Raw genomic sequence first — 23,630 nt, forward strand, 5'->3', positions numbered from 1 at the left:
AACTGTGTAAGCTTTGAAAGCCTCAATTTCCTGTTCTGTCAAATGGTGATCACACTACTTCATGGTGGTTTTGCTAAGGTTGCATGACATTAAATGAGAAAATATAGAAAGGGCTAAGTAGTTTTTCAATGACTAATTCTCTCTCTCCTTCTGAACATTCATAAAACACCCTATCTTTCTCGTGTTGCCTATATTTTGCCTTCTGCTTTAGCTGCTGATTAGTTTTTCATTTCTCAGCTTTCCCCTTATGAAGGACAGTGGCCATACCTTATTTGTTTTTAATTCCTTACAGGAAATAGACTAGTACTTAGTCTATAACATCTAATCCCCTAGGATATTAAAAATCGAATTCATATTTTATTAAAAACTAGAGGCCCGATGCATGAAGATTCGTGCAAGAATGGGCCTTCCTTCCCCTGGCTGCAGGCACCGCCTTTGCTCCGGCCGGAGCCGCCTTTCTGCCTTCCCATGCTGCCCAGAGGCCCGGAGCAGCTGGGGCGGTGCGGAACGCGTGCATCCCACCCCCGGCCACTCAGCGCCTGTATATGCAAATTAACCTGCCATGTTTCTTGGGTTAATTTGCATACTCACTCCTGATTGGCTGGTGGGCGTCGCGAAGGTGCAGTCAATTTGCATCTTTCTCTTTTATTAGTGTAGCTACGGGAGGGTATCCATTACAAGGTAACTGCCAAGAAACTGATCGTATCGCTCCTTCCTCCACACTCTGGTTCCGATGTGGCTAACGCAGTGGAACTGTCGCCAGGCACGTGTTTATGAGGAATCACTGTGCGTTGTGCCGACAGATGCTGCTCCGCAGCGTCATCGAGAAGCCAGGGGAGTCTGGAGGCTTCTGGAAAACTGTCAGCACCCCAAGCTGTGAAGCATTTCCATTCTTTCCAAGAAGAAAAAAAAAAAGAGTAGAAGAATCTCAAGTTAAATTTAAAATGCCATCCTTTTAAAAAGTAAAAAGCAGAGAGCCTTTTTCTTGTCATTTTATTTCACTGATACAGCCAGTGTAGCTTATATTAGAAAATAAGAGAGACCCATTCAAGTTCTAATTAGAGGAGGTAAGAGGCGCGTAAGGGGCCCCTGAAAATGAGTCTCTGACAATAAGCAGCTTCCTTCCATAACATCTCTTTGCCCCAGGCCAGCCTGTGGGGCTGCCTTATCCTTGTTCTGTCTTATCTGAAAACTAGAGGCTCAATGCACGAAATTCGTGCAAGGGGCTCGGCCCTCGCAACCCCGGCTTCATCCGGAAGGTCGTCTGGAAGGTCGTTCGGCTGTCCAGTCTAATTAGCATATTACGCTTTTATTATTGTAGATAAAGCAGATTCTATGTATGGCCATCGAAAAGAGCTGCAAGTATCCTCCTGCCCTCTTACCCCCGACACTGAAATGATGAGAACCCGAGGGAGGGAGTCACAGTTTGTCTTATCAAGTTTAGAATTCTCCTAAATAATACGTGCAGCTGATTATCCCGTTTTAGGAGATTCCCAGCTGATGCGCTGATCATTGCTTTGGCCCCGCCTCCTCCTCCCTTTCCCTCTTTATTTATCTGACATTTTGTAGAAGCGCCCACCCTGCAGTAGGTCCATTGCACTTGGCGAACGAAGCCTTATTCTTTATGATAGCTGGGTGGGGCTTGGCTGCTCTGATTGGATGGGGCCAGTTCATTCATTTCAGGAACACACTGTGATGAATGGGTGCGTCCCCCAGTGGATTCCAAATAACATAAACGTAGGCAGCCAGCTGTCTCGGTGAATTACCATTGTTGCATGCAGTGTGGTCCTGGGTAAGTCAGTTACACTCCCCTGCTTAAGAAGCTTGCTACAAGTGAGAGAAGAAAAAGTCGGACTCAGGAGTGGGAGCCCTAGGGCTTGGTAAGGAAGTTCTTGCACCCACTTTAGGCTGTAACTTCTGAATCGTATCTGTTGATGATTTCCTTTCATCTCAAGAATCCATTTCTGCTATCCCATATGAAAAAGAGCAAAGTACTTGTTAATGTAAGAACATCCAAACCTATAAAAAAAATATATAGATCCCGGCTGGTATGGCTCAGTGGTTGAGTGCCGACCTATGAACCAGGAGGTCACCTTTCAATTCACAGTCAGGGCACATGCCCAGGTTGCAGACTCGGTCCCCAGTACAGGGTGTGCAGGAGGCAGCCGATCCATGATTCTCATCATTGATGTTTCCATCTCTCTCTCTCCCTCTACCTTCCTTTCTAAAATTAAAAATATATATATTTTAATTGTAGAAGAGTTTATTAGAATTTATGGGCGTCAAACTGAAGACCTGCCCGAAAGCATGACCTCAAGGAACTGAGAAAATGCCCCAGAGAATGTGGCTAACGAAGTGGAACTGTTTGGCAGTCCTTTTCAAGCATTTGGAATCAAAGTAGGGAATACAAGGAAGATTACATGAAATCCATTGGTGATAGATTAAAGAGGCTGGAGAAAGCAAGGTAGATGAATGCCAGTGATTGGATAAACAGTAAAATGGAGAGATGCATACTTCTTTTACATTTAATATTTACAATAAATAGGGACGGTATACAGGCAACAAGATCATGTGCTCCCTCGGGGTGGTTACGCCTCGGAGGGGTCTGGAAAAAAGGATTAGTCTGGTATTTCGAGGGTATGTTAACATAGATGCTCAAGAACAACAGAAAGGGCTCTCTCTTTTTTTAATATATATTTTTATTGATTTCAGAGAAAAAGGGAGAGAGAGAGAAGCATCACTGATGAGAGAGAATCATTGATCAGCTGTCTCCTGCACGCCCCCTACTGGGGATCGAACCCACAATCCGGCCTTGTGCTCTGGACTGGAATTGAACCCAGGACCCTTGAATCTGCAGGTTGACTGATGCTCTATCCATTGAGCCAAACCAGCTAGGGCGGACAGGGCTTCTTAAGGCAAAAAATGAACCTTTTACTAAGACAGTTATAGGGCTGGGGCGTGACTACCCACCGTGACCTGCCTGGTTAGGAATTTATGATCAGATCATCCTGTGAGGTTTCTCTCGGTCACCGAGCTTGTCAGACCTGTCACGGGGCCCCCTGAGCTTGTCAGACTTACCACAAAGCCCCTCTTTTGTTCACAAATGTAAATGCTTTCTGCCCTTTTGTACCCAGTCTCCCTTTTTTCTGACATTCTTGCTTTTGTTTTGACAGTGCAGTGGGAGTTGAGTCCCAACAGTGGAGGGTAAGCAGTTTCAAACTTCAAGTTTTAAAATCCTTTGGATTGTAACTTCTCAGAGTCAGAAGCTAACTTAGAGCTGCCTTTCCCAAACCATTCACTGAGGCCCCCTGCATTTAAATGTTCCAGGAGAATACAGAAAATCGATTGGCCTGGTCACAGCAGAGGTTACTATCTCAAAGTGGTGCATCATTTCAGCGTTCTTTGTGAAGCCAGGTTTTTGGTGGTTGCTCTGATAAAAAGCAAGTGCTGGGCAGGAAGTCTTTGTGGAACAGGAAATAAGGCTATGTCCAGTGTTAGTCCAAGTTTTGAGTGGTGCCAAACAGATGCCCACATCCCATTAATAATGATTGTGGCCCGGCAGGCATGGCCCAGTGGTTGAGCCTCAACCTATGAACCAGGAGGTCACAGTTTGATTCCTGGTCAGGGCACATACCCAGGTTGCAGGCTCGATCCCCAGTAGAGGGCGTGCAGGAGGCAGCCAATCAATGATTCTCTCTCATCATTGATGTTTCTATCTCTGTCTCTCTCTCCCCCCCCTCCCTTCCTGTCTGAAATCAATAAAAATATATTTATAAATACTACTACTACTACTAACAATAATATTAATTGTGGTTATTTGGGAGTAAAAAATCATTTTTAAAATTTGTGGGTACAGCTCTAGCTGTGGTTTGGCTCAGTGGATAGAATGTCAGCCTGCAGACTGAAGGGTCCCGGATCCGATTCTGGTCAAGGGTACATGCCTGGGTTTCGGGCTTGATCCCCAGTGCAGGGGCATGCAGGAGGCAACCAATCAATGATTCTCCCTCATCATTGATGTTTCTCTCTCTCTCTCTCCCTCTCCCTTCCTCTCTAAAATCAATAAAAATACATTTTTAAAAAATTTATGGGTACAGTTTTTTAAAACAACTACTAAGTTGTTAGCAAATCAGTGGAAATGAAGTCATTTGTATCTAACTATTTAATAAATCAGACTCTTGGGTGTTTCTTTTGGCCTAGGAGTTCTGTGCAACAACTATTGAGACATTAAGGGTCCTGTGATCTGAGAAAGTTTGGGGAACTCTGCCTTAAAGTTCCGCTAGTCCAACTAACCTCAATGTTTATTTGATGGCATTAAAAATATTTAATAAGGCCGGGGCGGTGTGGCTCAATGGTTGAGCATCAACCCATAAACCGAGAGGTCACCGGTTCGATTCTCGGTCAGGGCACATGCCTGAGTTGCAGGCTGGATCCCCAGTAGGGGGTGTGCAATAGGCAGCAAATCACTCATGTTTCTCTCTTATTGATGTTCCCATCTCTCCAGCTCCCTTCCTCTCTCTCTCTAAAAAATCAATAAAAACACATTTTAAAATACTTATTTTTAATATATTTTATTTATTTCAGAGAGGAAGGGAGAGGGAGAGAGAGATAGAAATGAAACATCAATGATGAGAGAGACTCATTGATCAGCTGCCTCCTGTACAACCCCTACTAGGGATCGAGCCCACAGCCCAGGCATGTGGTTTGACCAGGAATCGAACCATGATCTCCTGGTTCACAGGTCAATGCTCAACCACTGAGCCATGTCAGCAAGGCCCTATTTAAAAATATTTAATAAGGAATGGTATTTTAATAAAAAAGTTAAATTATAATAAAGCAAAAGACGCTATAGTTTATAACATACGATGAGATCTGTGACTTTTGGATAAAGTCAGTTTTAGTACTTATTTTCTAAAGTCAATTATCATTTTTGTTTCATTTTATAATAACACATTCTGCAACATGGCGACAGCTTGTAATTCTGCGGAGATTACATTGTGACTTGAGTGTTAATGCATTTGAAGCTGGCAGCATCTTATGAACATCCTGCTCTCTAAGCAGAGAGAATCATTGCAATGACATCTTGTCTTGCTGAAAAACCTATACTTGTAAACAACCTGGGCAATTCAGCATTATCTAGGAACGTATCTAGGAAGAAAAAGATGGTCCTAAAGCAGGTTCATGAAGAAGAATTCCCATTCTCCTAGGCTCATTTTTCTCCAGGACAGAGTGATGAGCCTCCTAGATAAAAGAAACAGCAAGTGGAGTGTTTCTTTTCAACTAAGATACCGGGTCGCACTGCATCAGGACCTGTGGAGTGGTGATGAATGGGTTGGAGCTGAGCTGAGTCGGGCATTGGAAGTTGGCACACGGGCTAGGCGAGGGCACCGGTAACATTTTACACAAAGGGAGAGCAGCCGGGGTTTATAATGAACATATATGTCGGGTCTATGATGTGGACGATCGCTATAGCATTTCAGTACATAGAGATTGGATAGCGATTCTACAAGCTGGGTAGACTTTAACTTGGAAAGCTGGTTCCAAGCATTGGTCAGCACCAAGGAGAGCTCCAGGATACATTTGTCCTCCATTCACCTGTTTCATCTAGTTGCAGACTGCTGACTAACACCTATTTCCAGATGTGAGCACGCCCGGCGGTGTGGCTCAGTGGTTAAGCATTGGCCTATGAACCAGAAGGTCACACTTCAATCGCCGTTCAGAGCACATGCCGGGGTTGTGGGCTCGATCCGCAGTGGGAGGCATGCAGGAGGCAGCCAATCAACGATTCTCTCTCATCGTTGATGTTTCTATTTCTCTCTCTCCCTCTCCCTTCCTCTCTGAAATCAATAAAAATCTATTTAAGAAAAAAAAAGATGTGAACACAAGTTCAGTGGTACAGGGCTAGTTAGTAGATCCTGTCTGGGTCCTCAGGGTCAGAGCCTGAATCCTCATTTGAACCAGACCTCCCCTGTTCGTCCCTGGCGTGTCTTCTGAAAAGCTTTGCAGACCCTCTGGCAGGCTGTGTGATCGCCCTCTAACTAAGCACTCCTTGGCTCAGTGACGACAAGGGACTAATGGAAAGCTGTCTGTTGGTCTTCCATTGGAGTCCTCTGTCGCCAGGCCTTGTTGCAGCTGGAATCTTGAGCCCAACAATGGGGCTGTGGCCTATTCTTGAAAGGTGGACCTTTATTCAGAGATTGCATGGAAAATTACGAAATTCTCAATAGTTCCCGGTCTGAAAAGGGGTAACTAAGTGGGTTAACCCGCTGTCATTTAAAACCATTGGGTTGGAATTGTTTCCTGTGTTTTGGGAGCTACTAATAGTTGGAACAAGAACGAGAGCCTTGCCCTCACCGGTTTGGCTCAGTGGATAGAGCGTCAGTCTGCGGACTGAAGGGTCCCAGGTTCAATTCCGGTCAAGGGCATGTACCTTGGTTGCAGGCACATCCCCAGTGGGGGGGGGGGGTGCAGGAGGCAGCTGATCGATGTTTCTCTCTCATCGATGTTTCTAACTCTCTATCCCTCTCCCTTCCTCTCTGTAAAAAATCAATAAAATATATATTTTTTTAAAAAAAGAGAAGAAAAGAAAGAGAGCCTCAGCCCAGCTGGTGTGGCTCAGTGGTTGAACGTCGACCCATGAACCAGGAGGTCACAGTTCAATTCCCAGTCAGGACACACACATGCCTGGGTTTCAGTCTCCATGCTCAGTAGGGGGCATGCAGAAGGCAGCCCATCAGTGATCCTCTCATCATTGATGTTTCTGTATCTTTCTCTCTCTCCCTTCTTCTCTGACATCAATAAAAATATATTTTTTTTTAACTCCCTTGTTTCTAAAAAAAAAAAAAAAAAAAAAAACAGAAAGAAAGAGAGCCTTAGTGTATGTTAGCGGAGTCTTTCCAGTATTAACCTTGTTTGTGAGGGAATTAAGGCTCCCCCAGCCATTGGGAGTGTAATGAAATTCTTTATTACTTACATTGTGAGCCTAAATTTTTTTTATTGATCAAGGTATTACATATGTGTCCTTATCCCCTCATTGCCTCTCCACCCCACTTCCATTCATGCCCTCACCCCCATGGTGTCTGTGGCCTTTGGTTAGGCTTATATACATGCATACAAGTCCTTTGGTTGATCTCTCCCCCTTAACCTCACCTCCCCTGCCTTCCCTCTGAGGTTTGAGCATCTGATCAATGCTTCTCTGTCTCTGGATCTGTTTTTGTTCATCAGTTTATGTTGTTCATTATAATCCATAAATGAGTGAGATCATGTGATATTTATCTTTCTCTGACTGACTTATTTCGCTTAGCATAATGCTCTCCAGCTCCATCCATGCTGGAGAGCATTATGCTAATGGTAGGACTTCCTTCCTTTTTACAGCAGCATAGTATTCCATTGTGTAGATGTACCACAGTTTTTTAATTCACTCATCTGCTGATGGGCACTTAGGCTGTTTCCAAATCTTAGCTATGGTAAATTGTGCTGCTGTGAACATAGGGGTGCATATATCCTTTCTGATTGGTGTGTCTAGTTTCTTGGGATATATTCCTAGAAGTGTGATTACTGGGTCAAATGGGAATTCCATTTTTAGTTTTTTGAGGCAACTCCATACTGTTCTCCACAGTGGCTGCACCAGTCTGTGGGCCTAAATTTATTAGAACATCTTTTCTTCCCTCTTTTCTTTGGCTTTATAATAAGTGGTAGAGGCCCAGAAGTTTATTCAGAAAAAACTTCATTAATTCAAAATGATTACAGATAAAAAGCATGAATGAGTGAAGTCTCATTTAAAGAAGTATTATTTCATTATTTAATAATCAAACCAGCTAGCAATGCAACTTTCAAGCAGATGTTAAGCAGCAGTTGTTGTTTTAGTGAGCAGATAACTTATTTTTTTAATATATTTTTATTGATTTCAGAGAGGGAGAGAGAGGAATAGAAACATCAGTGATTAGAGAATCATTGACTGGATGCCTCCTGCACGCCCCCTACTGGGGATCGAGCATGCAACCCTGGGCATGTGCCCTTGACCGGAATCAAACCTGGGACCCGTTGGTCCGCAGGCCGACGATCTATCCACTGAGTCACACCAGCTAAGTCCAGATAACTTATTTTTAATTAGCATGGTTCGCTCTGTGGTACTCAAAATAAGCTGGTACATTTAAACAGGTTAAAGATATACTCCTAAAAAACCTTTAAAATCCTCTTGTCTCATAAGTTGTGCAAAAGTATACTGTACTAAAATAAGTATACTGTCCTTGCAGTCCAATTATCATCTTAAACTTTTGTATTTAAGTTAATAAGGAACTATTGTATATATTCTACTTCTCGTATAAACTTGGACATAAGAAAAGCCCTAGCCCCACCTCCAAATACTATCAAATTGGGAATTAGCCTTCTGCATGCCCCCCACTGGGGATTGAGCCCGCAACCCGGGCATGTGCCCTGACTGGGAATTAAACTGTGACCTCCTGGTTCATAGGTCGACGGCACTCAACCACTGAGCCACGCCAGCCGGGCTCCCCCTTTTCTTTATTTACATTCGCATGGATTCCTTAATTCTTTTTTAATATATTTTTATTGATTTCAGAGAGAAAGGGAGAGGGAGATATAAAAGCATCCATGATGAGAGAGAATCATTGGTCAGCTGCCTCCTGCAGGCCCCACACTGGGGATTGAGCCCGCAACCCGGGCATGTGCCCTGACCAGGAATCGAACCGTGACCTCCTGGTTCATAGGTCAACGCTCGACCACTGAGCAACACTGGCCAGCTTCCTTAATTCTTTTCACACTCCTAAAATGTGTAGGACATTCACAATCATCTGATGAAGGCCAGTAGACAAAAGGATTAGGATGGACCGGTCAGAAAGCTACGAGGCCTCTGACAGCTATTTTTGGCAAGGATGATACGGATTATTGCTAACCTGTTTTTTGGGGGGGGTTTGCATGTATTGCTCTTTCTTCTTTCGTGTTCATAAATGGCCAACTCTGATGCCTGTCTTCATCTTACCAGGCCGGAGGGTAATTTTGCTGTGGTGCTAACATCTGCTCCCAGCAAATACTTCGAACCTGAAGATCACGCATGTGCTTTGTGACGCTGCTGCTTCTCTCTCATGTAGCAGAACCTCTTTTGGCAGGTTTATTATTTTAAGTGAGCCAGAGCAGAGCTCCTGGTCGCTCCTGAGTGCCGCAACCTTGACCCCGAAAGAGAAGCTAGAACGCAGTGCTGATTGGAAATATTCAAATGAGCATGCCGTACAATTCTTGGCTGGGGTCTCATCCCTGGGCAGTTCTCTAAGACATTGAAGTTGCCTGTAGGACTGAGAAAAAGAAGTGCCCACGCCTGAGAAATAAACACCCGCCGGGTTTCGGGGAGCTTAGGGCTATAGACAGTTTTCTCCGCATTTAGCTTCCTCAGTTACAAGGTGAGGATAACCTTATCAGGCTGCTTTCCCAGGTAATGGTGGCAGTCAGTGAGGACCAGCTTTGAAACTAATACATCGGTGCCCTGCCAGGGAAAATAGGTGATGGAGGGTGACAATGAAAAGCACTTCAGCAGGGACAGCACTCAGCCACGGCGTCCAGTTTATTCAGAGGAGAAAGACGGCTCCTGCTGCTGTTTGGGGATTTTATTTTATTTTTAATTATATTTCATTGATCTTTTACGGAGAGGAAGGGAGAGGGAGAGAGAGCTAGAAACATCAATGAGAGAGAAACATGGGTCAGCTGCCTCCTGCACACCCCACACTGGGGATGTGCCCGCAACCAAGGTACATGCCCTTGACCGGAATCGAACCTGGGACCCTTCAGTCCGCAGGCCGACGCTCTATCCACTGAGCCAAACCGGCCAGGGCAGTCTTGGGGAATTTTAATTGGAGATTCAATGTGGGGCAAGATTCAGAGGGGAGTTGAACTTCCAATTCCAATTGGTTAGTTGAATTACTGTTGCCCTTATCTTCATGACTGAATTCATTTTCTATATTTTTTTAAATTTGTGCTGAATAATTATTTCTTGCCTACCTGGTAGGCAAGAAACAGCCTTTGAGCCCGGCCGCTTCAGTGGCTGAGCGATGACCCATGAACCAGGAGGTCATGGTTCGATTCCCGGTCAGGGCACATGCCTGGGTTGCAGGCTCAATCCCCAGTGTGGGGCGTGCAGGAGGCAGCTAATCCATGATTCTCTCTCATCATTGATGTTTCTATCTCTCTCTCCCTCTCCCTTCCTCTCTGAAATCAATTTTTTAAAAATTTTTAAAAAGAGAGATGTGGTAAACAAGATGTACGAGGCTGCTGCTTTAGAGCAAACCTTTTTTTATAAGTAAAAAGACTGTACTCTAAAAAAATAAAAAAGTATAATATAGTAAATACAAAAGCCAGAAACAGTCCTTTATTATCATTACCAGGTATTAGTACCGCACAGAACTGTGTGTGCTACACTTTTGTATGACCGGCAGCATGTTAGGCTCATGTACACCGGCATCGCCGCCAACACGTGGTTTAGGCTCATGCTGGTGTGTACCGTCAGGTGCTGTGCAGGCTTCTAGCCTCGGAGCCATAGGCTGTACCCCGCAGCCTAGGTGTGCAGGAGGCTGGGCCTCCTAGGCTACGCACTCCATGACGTGCGCTGAACAACAAAACCGCCTCACAAAGCATTTCTCAGAACGTGTCCCCGTCCTTAAGCAGCACGTGAAGGAAGGAGAAAAACAGCACCCCTCATTCACCCTACAAATGAGCTTCCTGGGTGGATTCGTTTCATCAGTAAGGCTCCGCTGATTGGGCGAAGGAGACCAGGCCCCGAAATCAAGGGTGTTATTCTGTGACCTTGACTGTCACGTTCCCCTTGGGGTCCTCCGTTTCCTTCCTTTGGAAATGAGGTTGAACTAGCTGTTCTCGGGGTTCTCACGTTCTCCTCTCTTTTCAATGAGTCGCGTTCCCTCTGCCCAGCTTCATTCCCAAAGAAACTAAGACATCAAGAAGCTAAGTGGCCTGGACCCCTCTCTGTGGGGGTCAGGGAGGACTTCTCTGAGCTGTGGGCAGCCTTTGAGCTGAGGCTCAATTCTTTACTTCTATTCCCAGGAACAAACGCCTCACCTTGAGGGCAGAAACAAAATCACATTGGAGCTCCTAGTGATTAAACTCCCTGCAGTAACTCGGAATATAAATCAGCAGCTAACTGGATGCACATTTCGTTGCTCACAGTCGCAGGTTCTTTTGTCTACGTCAAGAACATTAAAGACACGCTTGTTCACGTTTTTATAGAATCATGGGAACAACAAACCGAACATTTGTAAATGATCACTTGAGCTGTGATTAGGCTAATTGGTATTAATCACTTAATGAGAGAACGTGCTGATGCCCCTGCTATCGTTGTGCTCGGAAACCCAGGCCACTAATAGAAATAGAAATTCCAGGGCGGCAGGAAAAGGACACACAGCAGGACTTGGCCCTCACGCACAGGGCGCTGTGGCTTATGGGTACTCCACTTTGTGAGTAGTTCTTCCTGAAATTGAAGCATTAAGCTGGTCTGTGTCGTAACCCCAGCTTCCCTGCTCTCTGGCTGTTGTGCACTTGGGCAGACCCCTTGATCTCTTTGTACCTCAGTGTCCTTCCCTGTGAAATGGGTTGTTGCGAGGTTTAAATGGATGCAGAGTGTAAAGCCTTTAGAAGAGTGCCTGGTGCGCAGTAAGTGCTGCAGATACAACGAATTAGAGCCCTGCTGTGGCTCTTTCTCCCTTCGCAGGGGGATGAGGGCATCTCCTGGACTGGGTCTCCCATCATGTCCAAGTGCAAGGGACAGAGTGGAACCATTGACGTAACTTGAGTTTTAATGAAGTCATTACCCTTTAAAAATATATATGTGTGTATATATATATATATATATATATATATATATATATATAATCTCTCATTAAGTGATTAATACCAATTAGCCTAATCACAGCTCAAGTGATCATTTACAAATATATATATATATGTATGTATGTATATATATAAACATATATATACACACACACATATGTATATGTGTGTATACACACACACACACACTAGAGGCCCAGTGCATGAATTCATGCACCAGTAGGGTCCTTTGTCCTGGCCTGTGGGATCAGGCTGAAACTGGCTCTCCAAAATCCCCCTAGGGGTCCTGGATTGTGAGAGGGCGCAGGCCAGGCCGAGGGACCCCACCGGTGCATGATCAGGGCCGGGAAGGGACACGGAAGGTTTGCAAGCTGGGAAGGGACCACGGGAGGGCTCCAGGGCATGTCCGGCCCATCTTGCTCAGTTCCAATCTGCCAGACCCCAGCAGCAAGCTAACCTACTGGTTGGAGCATCTGCCCCCTGATGGTCAGTGCACATCATAGCGAGCAGTTGAACGCCCTTAGCATATCATTAGCATATTATGCTTTGATTGGTTGACCGGACAACCAGACACTTAGCATATTAGGCTTTTATTATATAGGATATATATGTCTTTTTTTTTTTAATTTCAGAGAGGAAGGGAGAGGGAGAGAGAGAAACATCAATGATGAGAGAGAGTCATTGATCAGCTGCCTCCTGCATGCCCCACACTGGGGATCCAGCCTGGGCATGTGCCCTAACTGGGAATCAAACCATGACCTCCTGGTTCATAGGTCAACATCCAACCACTGAGCCATGCCAACCGGACTAAAGTCATTACCCTTAGAACAGCTTTTTGGCAGGGTTCTCCAGGAGTGTGAAGTCCTAAGCATCTCTCAGTTCCATGGGTCGATCGCTAGCACTCCACCCATTCTGTCAAAAAGACAATCAGTGTTTTCCTAAGAATAATTCTCTACCAAAGAATCATTGGCTGATAAATGTCCAGCTTTTTCAAGATTATTTTATTCAAACAGTTGGACCATTCAATCAACTCTCAACTGTGCGATGGAAGTCAGGGCAGCCCATCAGGATTCTAAGTGGGCATGTGGCTGGTGTGTGGCTGGTGTGTGGTTGGCATGTGACACACCAGGGGAAGGGCCGATGACTTTAAGAGTGATTTGGCATGCCCAGCCGATGTGGCTCAATGGTTGAGAGTTGAACCATGGTCCAAGAGGCCACTGGTTCAATTCCCGGTCAGGAGGCAGCCGATTGATGTTTCAATATTTCTCTCTCATTGATGTTTCTATCTCTCCCTCTCCCTTCCTCTCCCTCTGAAAATCAATTAAAAAAAAAAAACCACATTAAAGAGTGACTTGGCTAATCTATCAGCCAATCAATGTAGCTTTTTTTCCCTTTGAAAGTCTAGACATGGAAACTCTTCAGAATCCCCAAATCCATGTTCTTTTTCCCACGACCAGCGTTTTAAGAAGACTTGCTCACACACTTGCCCTAAATTCTTTGGCTCTGGCTGAAAAGCCTGCGAAATGAAAACCAGTTTCTTTTTCTCCATCTTCAGTCAATAGCAGCCTGAACCAAATACGAACAATTAGAAAGGGGCCTGAGTCATTCTCGGGTTGAGAGGAAGCCACTCAGAGGCACTGTAATTCTCAAAGCTGGCATCTAGTTGGCATTTTAAACATCAAATTTGTACAAAAGCATTTGAAGTGATAAATCTCCTGGCATTCCCATGGCCGGGTGCCTCCATTTTTTACTCCTAAGTGGGCTCCCCAGGGGGAGACTGCGTAGGGGCAACTGGCCACGAAGGTCTGGACCAGGCATCCTCAAACTACAGCCTGCAGGCCACATGCGGGTGTTTTTGCCGTTTTGTTTTTTTACTTCAAAATAAGATATGTGCAGTGTGCATAGGAATTTGTTCATAGTGGGGGGGTTTTTAACTATAGTCCGGCCCTCCAACAGTCTGAGGGACAGTGAACTGGCCCCCTGTTTAAAAGTTTGAGGACCCCTGGGACTCTGGACACTGCGTTCTGCAGGCTGAGTGATGGAAAGGAGGTCCAAGGAAGGTCAGTGTTCCTTCCACGAGGCCTCCCTTCACGTGGAGGCTTGTCATGAAGGCTCTGCGTGTCCAGATTTGAGACTGGTCTGCTGAACTTCAGCAGAAGTTCCTAGAAAGCTGCCATAACTGCCCAGCCGGCGGGGCTCAGTGGTTGAACATCATCCCATGAACCAGGAAGTCACAGTTTGATTCCCCGTCAAGGGCACATGCCCGGGTTGCAGGCTCGATCCCCAGTAGGGGGCATGCAGGAGGCAGTCGGTGAATGATTCTCTCTCATCATGGAAGTTTCTATCTCTCCCTCCCTCTCCCTTCCTCTCTGAAATCAATAAAAATATATAGTTTTTAAAAGCCAACCTTTATATTGCTGCGTAAGTTAAGGATTCACACCAAAAATTAGTGTAAAGGAAACAAACCTGAGAAGACCAGGTTAAAAGTGTGGTGAGTGCGGGGAAGTTCTCTGTAAGAGACCAAATGCAAAAGGGAAGCAGAAGTCTTCCTTAGACACTGACGAGGCCTTGCCATGCTAGCAGTCAGCAGCTGTGCGTCACTGCAGGTTTCCCAGGACCAAACCAGAGAGGGTCGGACCTGCATTACCACCATTTGTCCACCATCCAGAACTGAAATGTCATTGCTGTTATGTACACATAAGGAACTGTTTCACATAGAAATTGGGACTCAAAAGAACTGTTGGCCCAGAAAGAAATTCACTGTAGACTGATTCATTTGCCTCTCAGCATAACCATTATTGCTCGTCTCGTTTTCGGTTCCTATAAGTGTATTCCTAGTATCACATGAGCTCACCCATCTAGGGGAAATGATGAACAACACAGACTGATGAACAAGAACAGCCTCGATCAGACTGTCAGACCTCAGAGGGAAGGTAGGGGAGGGTGGGGATAAGGGAGATACATCAACCAAAGGACTTGTGTGCTTGCATATGAGCCTAACCAGTGATCACGGACAACAGCGGGGTGGGGGCATTCGTGGGGAGGGGTTTGGGATGGGAATGGGGGGGGGGTGAGGACAAATATGTGATACCTTAATCAATAAAGTAATTTAAAAAAAATAATAAAATAAAAAAGTCTTCCTTGCATTTTAAGTGTTTTTATGACGCTTCATTTCCATAGACCAGCCTGCCCATCTCTACATACTTCTGTGTAAAAGTGCAAGAAAAAAATCTCACTACTCCTTCATTCTTGTGCATTGTTTTTTCTCTGAAACGAACACATGGCCTTGATGCTTTTTTTTTTGTCTCAGATGAAAGAACTCGGTGTCATCTTCTACAACTGCAGCTGCCTGGTCCTGGATTTGCAGAGGATCTTCGCTTTATATAGCTCATTAAAGTTCAAGAGCAGAGTGCCCCAGACCTGGTCCAAGAGGCTCTACGGAGTCTACGACAATGAGAAGAAGCTGCAGCTGCAGTTGAACGAAACCAAATCTCAAGCGTTTGTGTCGGTGAGTTGTTGCCTCTGTCTCCTCCTCTACGCCCCCGACCCCCCATCCGGGCCCTTCGTTACGTTGGGATGCTCCAGGGTGGCCATATGTTGGGCAGCGATGGATTTGACAGGTCGGTTTCTGTTCCAGTCCTTGAGGAGTTCAAATCTGTCCACTCTTATGCTCTGTCATATGCTGTCCCTAATGAGGATAAATGTTAATAATCATTCCTAATTCCAGATACTTTGTATTATCTGATTGGACCCTTACAATCATCCCTTAAGGTAGACCTAGGATTGTGACTTTGTTACAAAGGAGGTTATATTGGCCCGGCCAGTGTGGCTCAGTGGTTGAGCGTCGACCTATGAACCAGGAGGTCAGGGTTTGATTCCCTGTCAGGGCATATGCCAGGGTTGCGGGCTCGTTCCCCACTAGGGGCGTGCAGGAGGCAGCTGATCCATAATTCTCTCTCATCATTGATGTTTCTCTCTCCCCCTCTCCCTTTCTGAAATCGATAAAAATCTATTTTTTTAAAATGAGGATATTGAAGCTTATCTGCTATAACACAGGTGCCAGGAGAGCCACCAGCACCCAGGTTTTCTATACCAGACCCTGTCTGTGATGCCCTGATCAATGATGATCAGAGTTGTTTTTAGCAATAGAACCCTCTGATGAAACAAATCTGAGGGAGCCCCAGTGTGTAAAACAGACAGAAGCCAAGCTGTTGTACTTGATCGAGGCTGGAAGGCAAGACCACCACCCCACACACCTTCACCCAACTCCCCTGCCATCCCCCCACCCCCTCGCCATCCCACTGTCCCCACAGTGTTACTGGCAACGGGCAGTGTAAGTATCTGGGCCTATAGCCTGTCATCAAACTCTAAAGTACTTAGGAATCAGCTAGGAAACCTGTTTGTTTTTTTTAAAATATGTGTTTTTATTGATTTGAGTGAGAGAGAAGAAGGGAGGGGGGGCAGGCGGGGAGAGAGAGAGAGAGAGAGAGAGAGAGAGAGAGAGAGAGAGAGAAAATTTTAAATTGATTTTTTTTTAGAGAAAAAGAGAGAAGAAACATCGATTGGTTGCCTGCCATATGTGCCCAAACTGGAGCTTGAACCCCCAACCTAGGTTATGTGCCCAGACAAGGAATCGAACCTGCAGCCTTTTGGTGTATAGAACGACGCTCCAAACAACCGAGCCACCTGGCCAGGGCAAAACACCGTACACTTTTAAGATGGAAACCACTTTGAACAACAAGAGAAAAATACCTCAAGAGTAATTTGCCTCTCTTTCATTTTGCTTAAGTCTCCTAGAATATCTTTTTTTCCCTGTCTCTCCTGATGAACTTGGGCATCTTGGTAACTCTCCCTGTGTTTCCATAGAATTATTGATGACCCTTTCTCAACAACCAGTACTCCTCTTCCTGACTCGATGGAAGATTCGAGGGGAAAACCAAGCTTTTTAGATGGTCTTAAACGTATTTATAGCCATGTCACCGCTCAGATGAAATGGATTCTGGGATAAATTGCTTGTTACATGTATGTGATGTTATATGGTAAAGCCTGAGGAATTGAACAGTTATGTGTGACAGGGAGGTACACCAGGGTCACATAAGTTTAGAGCTGGAGAATTCCTCCCAAAATCAGAGGAATCATGTGTATTGAAAACAAGAATTCCCTCCCAGCCCAGCTGACGTGGCTCAGTGGTTGAGCGTCAACCTATGAACCAAGAGGTCACGGTTAGATTCCCGGACAGGCCACATGCCTGGGTTGTGGGCTCGATCCCCAGTGTGGGATGTGCAGGAGGCAGCCAATCAATGATTCTCTTTTTCTCCCTCTCCCTTTATATATATTTTTAAATTCCCTCCCAAAGGAGACTTAAAGGACAGACTTGAGACCAATCCCACCACACTTTGCTGTCTACATGCCCCAACTTTGATAGGATGGAAAATATATTTGTCTTATCTCCTAAAGAACTGGAAAGTCGTGTTATTGCTCGTCTCACATTCGGTTCTTATAAGTATATTTCTAGTAACACATGATCTCACTCATCTAGGGGAAATGATGAACAACATAGACTGATGAACAAGAACAGACCCAGAAACAAGGAGGCATCGGACTGTTGGGCCTCAGAGGGAGGGTAGGGGAAGGTGGGGGTAGGGGGGAGAGATCAACCAAAGGACTTGTGTGCCTGCATACGAGCCTAACCAATGGTTAAGGACAACAGGGGGGTGGGGGCATCCGTGGAGAGGGGTGTGGGATGGGAATGAAGGGATGAGGACAAATATGTGACACCTTAATCAATAAAGAAATTAAAAAATTAAAATTTAAATTTAAAAAAATAAAGAACTGGAAAGTCAGTTTGCAAAAAAAAAAAAAAGAGAGAAATCCCCAGTTGACGAAAGTTAATGCTCTAAAAGTTTGGTTTTTGTGCTTTCACAGAATTCCCCCAAACTCTTTTGCCCTAAAAACAGAAGCTTTGACATCGATGCCATCTACAGCGTGATAGACGACGCCAAGCAGTACGTGTACATCGCCGTCATGGACTACCTGCCCATCTCCAGCACAAGCACCAAAAGGTCAGTGAGTGCATGACCTTGACTTAGAACCTGGTCTCGGGGACCAGGCACCGAGCTGGGGACCACTGGGGAAGCCCGCCTGCACACTGGGATGCTCTCACGTCATGTCAGGTCACTCATCGTTCCAATCAGCTGGGCGAGCCCGGCCGGTGTGGCTCAGTGGTTGGTCGTCGACCTGTGAACCAGAAGGTCATGTCACGGTTTGATTCCTGGTCTGGGGCACATGCCTGGGCTACAGGCTCGATCCCCAGTAGGGGGCGTGCAGGAGGCAGCTAAGCGACGATTCTCTCTCATCATTGATGTTTCTATCTCTCCCTCTCCCTTCTTCTCTGAAATCAATAAAAACATATTAGAAATAAGAAAAGAAGTTGGTTCTTGGAGCATAGGTAGAGTTGGAGGTGCAGTGAAGGTGACATGGGGTGGTGTGTCAGGGTGTCCATGCCTTCTGCCCTCACAGCCTGAGGCCTGGTGCTGGGAGACCTGGTTGTAGGCAGGGGCAGGTCTCCATAAAGCATCCTCTATCGGTGCCCTAACCCAGGAGGCTTGCTTTTTTTTTTTTTTTTTTCTCAAGGTATCCTACAGTTACATAATACACTGAGTGGCCATATTATTATGATCTCTGAACGTATAATAATCTGGCCACTCAGTGTATATCCTATATAATAAAAGGCTAATATGCAAATTGTCCCCTCGACCAGGAGTTCAACCAGCAGGCAGGCCAGCCAACCGCCCATGTCCCCTCCTTCTGGCCAAGCTGGCCGGACCCCCACCCATGCACGAATTCATGCACCGGGCCTCTAATACACACACACACACACACACACACACACACACACACACACACACACACACAAAATGAGTGGCCAGATTATTATGCGTTCAGAGATCATAATAATCTGGCCACTCAGTGTATATCACAGAACAAAGTGTAATGGTCAGATTAACATCAGTGTTCTCTGAAGCCTAATAAATCTATTTTCCAAAACTAACTTGCTTGCTTGATTTTGATCCACATCGATATTATTTCCACAGGACGTACTGGCCAGACTTGGATGGGAAAATAAGAGAAGCGTTAGTTTTGCGAAGCGTTAAAGTTCGACTCCTGATCAGCTTCTGGAAGGAAACAGATCCCCTTACATTTAACTTTATTTCGTCTCTTAAAGCTATCTGCACTGAAATCGCCAACTGCAGTTTGAAAGTTGTAAGTATTCTGTTGACTTCGCTCTTAAAGAAGAAGAGTCTCTTCCCTTTCCACATCCACCCGTGAAAGCTGTAAGCACACCCATTCCCACGAACTCCCAGTAAGAACAGGAATACCAATCCTCGAGAGAGAAAAACACTTTAAAAGGTAGGGTAGGGCCCGGCCAGCATGACTCCGTGGTTGAGCATTGACCTATGAACCAGGAGGTCATGGTTCGATTCCCGGTCACGGCACATGCCCTGGTTATGGGCTCCATCCCAATCGGGGGCATGGAGGAGGCAGCCGAGCAATGATTCTCTCATCATCGATGTTTCTCTCTCTCCCTCTCTAAAATCAATAAAAATATATTTAAAAAGGCAAAAAACACAAGGAGAAAGAGATTGGAGGACTAGGTGGGAGGCATTTGTGGGTTAAGAGGTGAACATGCCTTTAGACTTCATTCTGCTACCCAGAGACCACTCACCCAGCCACACCTGAGCGCAAGGTGGCCTGTGAGTGTGGTCAGAGGCAGCTGTGTCACCAAGGAGACGAAGGAACAGGGTCGTGAATCATCACAGTCTGAAACCCGGGGCTCCCATTACCCATTTTCCTCTCTTCCCACATAGAGCCCCCCAGCCCCTCATGTTCCCTGCACAGCTCCAAGTTTAGGCCTCCCAGGGATGTGCCCTTCTCGACAGCAGCCTGGATGTGACGCCTCATTGCTCGGTGACATAGAAACTAAAAACTACAACCACCCTAGCTGGTGTGGCTCAGTGGATAGAGCGTCGGCCTGTGGACGGAAGGGTCCTGGGTTCGATTCCAGTCAAGGGCACGTGCCTGTGTTGCGGGCTTGATCCCCAGTAGGGGGTGTGCAGGAGGCAGCCGATCAATGATTCTCTCTCATCATTGATGTTTCTATCTCTCTCTCCCTCTCCTTTTCTCTCTGAAATCAATAAAAATATATTTAAAAAAAAAAAAAACAGCAACTCCCCCAAACCCCACACCCAGGTTAACATTACCCCCTTCTCACAGGACAAGGACAATAAAAACTCCCACTCAGAAAGGGAAGGTGGCCCTGACCGGTTTGGCTCAGTGGATAGAGCATCAGCCTGCGAACTGAAGGGTCCCAGGTTCGATTCCGGTCAAGGGCATGTACCTTGGCTGCGAGCACATCCCCAGTAGGAGGTGTGCAGGAAGCAGCTAATGTTTCTCTCTCATCGATGTTTCTAACTCTCTACCCCTCTCTCTTCCTCTCTGTAAAAAAATCAATAAAATATGTAAAAAAGAAAAAAGAGAAAGAAAAAAGAAAGGGAATGTGGGGCCGAAACCAGTTTGGCTCAGTGGATAGAGCATCAGCCTGCTGAATGAAGGGTTCCAGGTTCAATTCCGGTCAAGGGCATGTACCTGGGTTGCGAGCACATCCCCAGTGGGGGGGCGTGCAGGAGGCAGCTGATCGATGTTTCTCTCTCATCGATGTTTCCAACTCTCTATCCCTCTTCCTTCCTCTCTGTAAAAAATCAATAAAGTATGTAAAAAAAGGAAAGGTAGGTGGGGAAACTCACAGCAGTCACTGCTCCGAGGCAATTGGAAATGGTGCTGGGCAGCTGGTGTGAAGCCCTTGTACTCCTGCTCCTTTGAATCAGGAGCCCAAGGTGGTTTGGTGTGGTTTGTTTGTTTTTTAATATGTTTTTATTGATTGTAGAGAGAAAAATAGAAACATCTCTGAGAGAGAATCATTGATGGGCTGCCTCCTGCACGCCCCCTACTGGGATTGAGGCCCCAACTCCAGGCGTGTGCCCTGACCGGGAACCGAACCGTGACCTCCTGGTTCGTAGGTCGACGCCCAACCACTGAGCCACACCAGCCGGGCAGCAGTCACAATTTCAGCCTCATCCAAGCACCGACAGTGTCACGAGATCCCTGAGGCACAAGCCCACCGCCTCCTGCTGTCAGAACCTCCCCTGCCCTGGCACCTGGCGACCTGGAAGGCGGTTTTGAGGGTCACATCGTTGAAATTCAGGATTTCTGACTTGAAGTTGTGATTTTTTTCCCCCCCATTTATTTGCCCATTAAAAGAGCCTTAGACCTAGGCGTGTACATGCAAAGCATTGGCTCCTTCGGCAAAAATCTCTTTTGACCTTTGCAAAGCCCCAGTTTGATCAGCTAGTCGTGGCCCTGGTCTGATGTATGCAGCCAGTAAGAATATTCATGGAGTTCCTGGGCTCAATGAATGGCTTTGACAGAAGCACCCTGGGGCCGACTTCCGCTGCCAGTGCACCCTGGAGAGTCAGACAGCGACAGCGAGAACTAAGCCACCTTCTGGCCCTCGCCCTATTGAAAGAAAGAACTTTGTGTTCATTTCGTAGCTTAAAAGTGTTACCGTATTTTCTGGCGTATAAGACGACTTTTTAACCCAGGAAAATCTTCTCAAAAGTCGGGGGTCGTCTTATACGCCGGGTGTCATCTTATAGGGCGGGTATATCCCAAACTCTCTATATTTTAACTGGAAAAGTTGGGGGTCGTCTTCTACGCCCAGTCGTCTTATACGCCAGAAAATACGGTAATTACAGTTGAGCTTGCTAATTTTCTCTCTTGCTGCCTAGCTTCATCTAAAGGAGGTGACAAGACTGTGCTTTTAATAACGCAATGTGAGGTCTGTTGTTGATACTGGGATCATAAACCCTTGTGTACTCTTGACCGAGACCAAAAATGTTGCCCTAGCCGGTTTGACTCAGTGGACAGAATGCCAGCCTTCGGACTGAAGGGTCCCGGGTTCGATTCCGGTCAAAGGCACGTGTCCGGGTTGCAGTCTCAATCCTCAGTAGGGGGCGTGCAGGAGGCAGCCGATCAATGATTCTCTCTCATCATTGATGTTTCTCTCTCTCTCTCTCTCTCCCTCTCCCTTCCTTGCTGAAATCAATAAAAATAGATTTTTTTAAAAAAAAAAAAAAGACCAAACGTGTTCTCTGTTCGCCTGCTCTATTTATTTCTTCGTTTGTGTCTTACAGAAGTTTTTTGACCTGGAAAGAGGGAACGCTTGTGCAGCAAAAGAACAAAAGAACCTCACCTTCCCTAAACTGAATCGCAACAAGTACATGGTGACGGACGGAGCAGCTTACATCGGTAGGTGCCCGGGCTGCGCGTGAGGCTCCTCGGGGAGACTGGGGTCCGTGGTGGCCCAGCTGTGCCCTACCCCACGGGGGGCACCAGGGAAGTTGGGATGGGGCCCTGGAGGTCAGGAAACAGAACAATGAGGGTAAAGAGCTCCTCAGCCTCGCACTCCCTATGAGATGTGTTTTTTCTTTTCTTTTCTTTTTTTATATATTTTATTGATTTTTTACAGAGAGGAAGGGAGAGGGATAGAGAATTAGAAACATCGATGAGAGAGAAACATCGATCAGCTGCCTCCTGCACACCCCCTACTGGGGATGTGCCTGCAACCAAGGTACATGCCCTTGACCGGAATCGAACCCGGGACCCTTGAGTCCGCAGGCCGACGCTCTATCCACGGAGCCAAACCGGTGTCGGCGAGATGTGTTTTTTTCAGAAATGATTTGCAGGAGTTCTTTGGTCCCTTTGCCTCATTTTGTGGGTGAGGTGGTGGCTGGCTCTCACCGGTGAGTGCTGGCACCATGCCCCCTCCCTACACACAGGACCCCAGCCAGCCTGTCGTGAGTGACCGAGACAGGCATCGTGGGAGTTCAGTGCCAACACGCCGCCGGGGCGACAGTCCCACCCCTGCCGTTGTTAAGACAGATGTCCAACAACAGAGAGGCCTGGCCTTATCATCTAAATCTCATCCCTTCCCTGTGCTGCCTCTAACCTCAGACCATGTGCTTAAGCCCTCAGTCTTCTCATCTGTAAAATGGGCCCAACAAGAGCTTCCTCCTTCACTGGGGGAAGGTGAAATGGGATCTGATATGCACATCACCTGGCCCGTGGGTCATCCCGAGTCATGTTAGCTCTGTTTACTAAGGCCGTGAGGTTCCAGATGCAGCCATCCCACGTCCTGATGGAATTACTCACTAGCGGGTCAAGTGTATTCTACTTTCCCACCGTGTGTATCCGGCCAGGGCAGCCCCTTCCGCTGGAACCATCACCGGCAGAATAGGAGCAGCGTCCACACATCCCGGAACAGCAGCAGGGTCCTTACGTTGCCCGGATGTGGTGGATTTCACCCTGTGCAGGCGTTAAAGCAGAGAGGAAAGGCATGTGGGTAGAATGAAGCCATTCGGAAACTGTTTTCCAAATTCAGTGAGTGCGTCAAACATGCGCCCTTTTCCCTTTGTAAAGCACTCTCTCTTATTTTATTCTCTCAGCCACGCGGTCAAGAGCGAGGGCGGTTTTTATTACCCGGAGTTTAGAAATGAGGAGACGTGGGCCATAAGATATGAAACAGCTTAAACATGTGATGTCAGGGGTAAGGAGCTGGGGATGGAATCCAAGGTACCCAGGCCCCGCCCCCTCTGCAGCTCTTCGGAAGACACTGCAACACGCACACGCGCACACACACACACACACACACACACACACACACACAA

At 46.4% G+C, this 23,630-nt stretch overlaps 1 protein-coding gene across 1 annotated transcript in view; it reads left to right on the plus strand.

Moving 5' to 3' along the window:
* The window catches only part of PLD5 (phospholipase D family member 5), a gene marked incomplete at both ends in the record, with an annotated part of 180,933 nt that overhangs the window by 150,968 nt on the left and 6,335 nt on the right, over positions 1 to 23,630 (plus strand). The window contains 4 exons of the mRNA XM_079763616.1: positions 15,158 to 15,355; positions 17,773 to 17,909; positions 18,942 to 19,110; positions 22,098 to 22,212. Coding sequence (XP_079619742.1) covers positions 15,158 to 15,355; positions 17,773 to 17,909; positions 18,942 to 19,110; positions 22,098 to 22,212 — 619 coding nt within the window. The remainder of the gene's footprint in view (positions 1 to 15,157; positions 15,356 to 17,772; positions 17,910 to 18,941; positions 19,111 to 22,097; positions 22,213 to 23,630) is intronic.

This window comes from Cnephaeus nilssonii (assembly GCF_951640355.1).
Source record: "Cnephaeus nilssonii genome assembly, chromosome: 23".
NCBI classification, from domain to species: Eukaryota; Metazoa; Chordata; class Mammalia; order Chiroptera; family Vespertilionidae; genus Cnephaeus; species Cnephaeus nilssonii.